This window comes from Cucumis melo, chromosome 11 (assembly GCF_025177605.1).
Source record: "Cucumis melo cultivar AY chromosome 11, USDA_Cmelo_AY_1.0, whole genome shotgun sequence".
NCBI classification, from domain to species: Eukaryota; Viridiplantae; Streptophyta; class Magnoliopsida; order Cucurbitales; family Cucurbitaceae; genus Cucumis; species Cucumis melo.
The window spans coordinates 24,908,537-24,914,674 of record NC_066867.1 but is presented as its reverse complement, the minus strand read 5'-3'; the positions used below and the strand labels follow the sequence as shown (position 1 = coordinate 24,914,674).

At 34.0% G+C, this 6,138-nt stretch overlaps 1 protein-coding gene across 8 annotated transcripts; it reads left to right on the top strand.

The window, feature by feature from the left end:
- The first annotated feature begins 385 nt into the window (after positions 1 to 385).
- LOC103496382 (uncharacterized) lies at positions 386 to 5,601 on the top strand. 8 transcript variants are annotated; one of them, XM_051079325.1, is made up of 7 exons: positions 386 to 627; positions 895 to 958; positions 1,912 to 2,104; positions 2,436 to 2,506; positions 2,728 to 2,883; positions 3,831 to 3,959; positions 5,233 to 5,601. In XM_051079325.1, the coding sequence occupies exons 1-6, from the start codon at positions 441 to 443 to the stop codon at positions 3,952 to 3,954; spliced, it is 795 nt and encodes a 264-aa protein (XP_050935282.1). In that variant the 5' UTR covers positions 386 to 440; the 3' UTR covers positions 3,955 to 3,959; positions 5,233 to 5,601. The 8 variants fall into 8 exon arrangements, with proteins under 8 accessions (XP_050935282.1, XP_050935281.1, XP_050935279.1 ...); XM_051079324.1 differs by having other exon boundaries at positions 2,433 to 2,506; XM_051079322.1 differs by having other exon boundaries at positions 895 to 964.
- The last annotated feature ends 537 nt before the right edge of the window (positions 5,602 to 6,138 follow it).

The following is a 6,138-nucleotide window of genomic DNA, read 5'->3' as shown; positions in this document are numbered from 1 at the left end:
ACTATTGTATTTAGGAGTCTATATTGTAAAGTATGTAGGGGCATTTAAGGCATAGTTATCTCATTTAATATGTGGAAATTAATTGTTTTGCTATTTTGACAATTTAAAAATAAATTTATCATTTATCTAAAGTAAAACTTAGATTTTGCTATTCTTTCTTGTCGCCCCTAATTATTGTTCCTAAAGTTATTACCGCCCCTAATTATTATTCCTAAAGTTATTACCGATTATAATTACCTCACTAATTATCCTATTACATAACTAATTAGGTCGGTTTATACCTAAGCCCATTAAGGAAAGCCCACAAATAATCACGAAGCCATATTCTCGTTAGTGGGCTGAAGGCAAGCCCAATCGTATATTAATCATCAACCCCGTTCCTTCACCGACGACCGCACAGACGGAAGCTCCGGTGAAGATAACCCATAGAGTTGGGAGAAATGTTATCTTTGAAATTTGGGTCAAAATGGGTGGCGGTTGCTACCTCCGAATCACTCGTAGGACGTCAAAGACACTTGAGAAGTCTTTGCTGTTTTTCAAACCATATTCATTCAAATGGGTTATCTTCTCAATATCAGATTGATGTCAATTCACCATTGTCGTCGAAACATTCTTTGTCTTTGGAAGGTTACATTTCAACTTTGTTGTATTTATATTCGCAAATTTTTGATGTTAGATAGATTCCCATTTACCATCGTAATATTGACTTTGTATTTAGGGGTATTTATTTTGATTCTTGGGATGGTTATTGGTGTATGCTAGTTTGATAGGGGTTCAGTGAGGAGATTGTTGATGATGTTTTTTTTTCTTAAAATTAATTAATTAATTAATTTATCATTTGAGTTCGATTGAAATTTGATATGTTCTTGTGAAACTGTGGATGATGTGATTTAGGACTGGAGGATGTCATGGTCGGCTACTTTTTTGGAAAGAAGAAGGCGACAGAAGTTGCTCACTCGTATGTGTTTGTATTATCATTTATCGGCTGACTTTTTTGTGCATTTTTACGTACGCTGTATGTTCTTTGCTTTAAGTATTTTGTTCTTCACTGGCCTCGCTTTCTGAATGCAACGGTCTCTATTGCGTTGTATGGACAGTAGTCCCAAGGCTATGCCTTGTTTTTCTAAACACATAAGTGCATTATGGCTTTTGGAATTCTGCTCCACAGAAGATTTTGCATGATGGGTAGACTGGTTTATTGTAGCTTTTCAAGCCTTTGCTCAAAATTATACTTCAATCAATGTGAGTTGAGAATCCTAGGCAGTACGGGCTTGAGAGTCTACCATAATTGGAATATGGAGTTGGGATATAACTCTTCTTTTTTTCTTTTTTATTGAAAGGAACGCTTTCATTGAGAAAAAAAAATGAAAGACTACAAGTCATCCAGAAAAACCAGCCCACAGAAAAAGAGGAGCATCCTCTAAAGAAAGGGACTCCGACTATGCAAAATAGCACCTATAGAATAATTACAAAAAGCCTACAAAGAAACATGATACCGGACAAGGGACCAAATCTTGCTAGGGCCCCTCTTCACATCTCTAAAAACCCTATTGTTCCACTCACCACACCATCCATAAGATACCATGCACCCCTGCAAACCAAAAAGAATTTAACCCATCTTACTCATTAGTTTTTTTCTTTTGAGAAAGTATTCATCATCAAGACTCTTGAGTTTGGTTCCTTTTTTTTTTTTTTTTTTTTCGCAGACTTCGCTTATTCCATCTTTTAGCCTGTGTTCTCACAAGATACAACACATATTCAAAATACATAGAACCTTCTCCATGTTTTAGAATTTAGAATGTAACGTTTTTTATTTCTTGCTTTAGTCGTTGATCTTTCTGGTTTTGTGATGAGAAGTATTGGAAGTTAATTTCATGGCTAGCTTTTAATTACCTTTTCTTTGTTCATCAGTGTTTGGAAATGTGTCGTCAAAAAAGGGGATACAGTGGTAGATGCTACTTGTGGAAATGGTTTTGATACTCTAGCTATGGTCAAAATGGTTGCAGATGAATCTGGTTCTGCACGTGTTTATGCAATGGATGTACAAAATGAGGCTTTAGAAAGTACTTCTGCATTGCTGGACGAGTCACTCAGTGAAAAAGAGGTATCCTTTGGTCTATCACATTTTGGAGGAATCCTTGATTTACTTCCCGTACATATTCAGCATATACAGCCTATAACTTGTTCCAACTAATGGCTTACAGCCCAAAATGGTAGATATGATGGTTTTTGATAGTCTAAAGTTTATTTAGCATGGCAATATATGCTGATTGCATGTGATCTAACTATTTGTGACTTCGAGCTGCTCTTCGGTTTATTTCTGTCAATTCACTTTCAAAAAATGAGATGAGCTGATGACTTTACCTTCTGATTTGTCTTGTTTGTCTTTAGAAATGTTTGTTGAAGTGCTTATAGTTTCTAGTTTTATGTAGAAGAAACTTGTTAAACTCTCTTCCATTTGCCACAGCAGAATGGAGGATGTCGTTCCAGAGGATTCCCCTGTTAGGTAATAATTCCACATTTTCTGCTTAGTAATGCAAAAAGAATTGTATATGAAGCCAGATTTGTTTTTGTAATTGACACCTATCCTTTCGTGCAATTGTTTTTTGGCTATTAGTGTGAATCTTGAACAATCATTCGAGAAATTTGAAGAAGAAAAAGAAAGAATTCAAATAAATTATGTGCGATTAGATATACCAGTTAAGTTAATGCTCATCTATTTTTTAGTCTTGTTGCATTTAACCTAGGGTACCTACCTGGTGGTAACAAAGCAATCACTACAAAGTCAGAAACAACATTGCAAGCACTTAAAGCTGCCCACAAGATTCTGAAACCTAGAGGGCTTATCAGCCTTGTGGTTTATGTGGGGCATCCTGGTGGACTGTAATACTTCTGCTCTTTCTCTTTTTCTTCCCCTTGCTTTCCATGCTTATTTCTCTATCCTAAAGGTAGCAATTTTGGATTTTAAACTTTTATCTTTTTATCTTTGTTATGGAAGACAAATCCTTGAATGCTTCAATCAGTGCAAATTTCATCTTTTTCTTTCGTCAGTAAAAGATTATTTCAGAAGTTGATGGAATGGGTTACTGAACTTACTTTCGAGCCAAATGCTTGCTTTATTTCCATTTCAATGGGAGGACAAAGGTAGTAATTTGTTAGGTACTTAAGCATCTTAAAGAACTACACCCCAAGAGACAGTCATTAGGGTGGGAGAGCCAAGCTGCTTAAGTACCACATTGGTCACCACATTCTAACCAATGTGTGAAGACATCCCATACTACCTCGGTTTCTAACAATATTTGTAAAGACTCATCCTTGAACTTCATAATAGATTGATAATAACGGAAACAATTACAACAGCTCCTTTTTGAGAGGGTGGTACTCTTCCAAGTTTGGATATTTTCCACAACTTAACAAGGCACAAGCATATCCCCTTCACTCACTCACTCACTCACCCTACTATTTGTAACAAGATTCACTAACTACACCGTATTTAATTACCATTATATCCCTTACCTAAGATAATTACCATTATACCCTCTTGCCTAATATCATACCTTGCATAATTCAATCTCTGAACTTGATAGGCCTCTAGATTCTTTAAAATAAATTGTGGAGGATCACTTCTTGGAGTTATAACACACTGGTATGGACATGGGAGGAATGCTTACAACGATTTAAATAACGTTTGTCATTTAAGAGTTTTTGGTCTGTGGCTGGTATGGGTTGGATAGTCTAATGTGAGCTGTTATTCTGCAACACTGACTTGATTTTAGTTGTTGACGTACATTCTAGTTTGGTATGTAATGGTTTTATTTTCTAATGTTTAGGGAAGAATTGGAGACCATTGAAAATTTTTCTAGCGACCTGGCTGTTGAGAATTGGATTTGTTGTAAGCTACAGATGTTAAACCGGCCACTAGCTCCAGTGCCTGTGTTCTTATTCAAGAGATGAAAGTGGTAAGCATTTTTTATTGTTCCATCTGGTTCCCAACAATTCCTAGCTTCTCTAAAGAAATGTTGGTTATTATCATTTATCTAGTAGATAATGAAGAACTAGCAATAGCATAACCAAATTAGATTTGGCTCGATGTAGTATGGGGGCCTAAATATAACCTCGTCATGTGACCAAGTTACTCACCTTGTCATGTCTCAAACTTAGACCAAGTCAAAACCTATGGTGTCATTCAGTAACCATTGTTTTTGTTTTTAATTTTTGAAAATTAAGTCTACTAACAGCCGCTCCACCTCTAAATTTCTTTCTATGTTATCCAGTTTTGATCCATGTTTATAAAAATCAAGCCAAATTTTGAAAACTAAAAATAATAAAAAAGCTGTTTTTTACTTTTGGAATTTTGCTAAGAATGGAACTATTGTACTTAAGAAATAGGCAAACCATTATAAGAAGATGATAGAAAATAGGCATAATTTTCAAAAACCAAAACAAAAAATGAAAAATATTTCCAAACGGGGTTTTATGGTGTGTGGATTGGATTTAGTGGCATCACGAAATCATGGCTACATATGACATGGTAATTGCTGTAGTCTAACCATCTCTATGAGTTACAAAGTAGGTTTGTGCAACTACAGATCACTATTCAATAAGCCCTTTCGTTCCCTAAGTTGGTGTTCATGATCCTTGTCTCATCCTTGAGTCGATAATTGAAACCTCATAGCATGCATTGTAGGAGTTAGAACAAAACTAAACCAAGACGAGTCAAAATTGTGTTTGTGACTTAGAAATAGCATGTATCGTTCGTTTCTTACCTTGAATCGCGATTCAGAAACAACCAATTGAGTCATAGCTAGTACTCAACATTCTTCATGCAGTTAAATAGCCTCTATTATTTTTTCTTATTCATTTGCCACTCAAGCATTTGGTTCAAGCATTGAAGTAACTTAGATAATCATCGTACCATTACCAGTGCCAGTTCAAGTTTAGAGCAAGAGAAAGAGCTTTATATTCTTGAAGCCACTGTTGAAAATGACTTGGGTTTTGTTTATTAATGAACTATAGGAAGGATTTTTATTAAATACTAGTTTTGCACTGTTCTGTTGCAATTGAGGCAAAACATTGATCAACAAAGAAAAACATGCTTTGAAGAGTCTTCTGGAACTCAAGTTCATATCATCATTAAATTTGTTGTTTAACTTGAACAATGCAAATTTTATTGATTAATGTTGTGGATATTATAGCTTGTAATGATTCTTCTGCATTTGTTATTTTGTTCAGACAGTTTATGAAGTTGGCTCATACATGGTTCACTTGCTATTGCCTCTTTTGGTAGCCTTGGTGACATTGGATTAATTTCATATCAATTGTGTCATGCAGCTTGATTACCACAAGTAAGTCACAGTAAAGTTATAATATAGTATAGCTCAATGTTACTTGACATGTATTTATTTTATTGAAGTTAGGGGTTCAAATCTCTTATGTGTCTCTTGTACTAAGAAAATGGAGTACTATCAATTTCATGCTGATCAATAAGGCTTGTTGACTTGAGTTAAAATGTTGATGGATTGAACCCCTAACTTTTAAGGCGAATAGAAAATGTCATTATGTTGAACTAATTTTTTACACTATATCAGCTCTTTTTAGGCATCCTCTTCATCCATACCGATACTATACTATGATTATACTGGTCCAACTAAAAAAACACACATTGAATAGGATCATTCAAGCATAAAAAATGTTGATAAATATCAATGTTTAATTAGCATTTTAATGGAAAAAGTTAAATTACAAATTCTTTAATTCATGAATTTGTATCTATTTGTTCATTAAAAATTTTAGTGTCTTAAATAGTTAGAAGTTTCCATATTTGTAATTTTATGTCTAATACGTCTCTAAATTTTTAAAACTTTCTATCTAATACAACTTTTGCTTTATTTAAAACTTTCTAAAAACTCATAAACATCTAATTGATTGCAAATTATAGTCAATATAAAATTAATTTTGTTATCTAATTTTAAATTTTTTTGAATAAATCGAAAGATTTAGTACTCACAATATTAAATAAATAGAGACTTATTAGAGCAAAAAGAGATAGTTTAGAGACATTTAAATACTTTTTAAAGTTCAAATATCTAACAAACACGGACTGAAAAATAGTACTAAGCTTGCTCCTTGCAAAAACTA

Bases quoted from the DNA above. Each gene is read 5' to 3' on its own strand.
- LOC103496382 (XM_051079321.1), top strand. From the start codon at position 441: ATGTTATCTTTGAAATTTGGGTCAAAATGGGTGGCGGTTGCTACCTCC. The intron at 965-1,911 runs GTTTGTATTATC...TTTGTTCATCAG, and splicing joins GAAGTTGCTCACTCGTATGT to TGTTTGGAAATGTGTCGTCA. The intron at 2,507-2,727 runs GTAATAATTCCA...TCTATTTTTTAG, and splicing joins CCAGAGGATTCCCCTGTTAG to TCTTGTTGCATTTAACCTAG.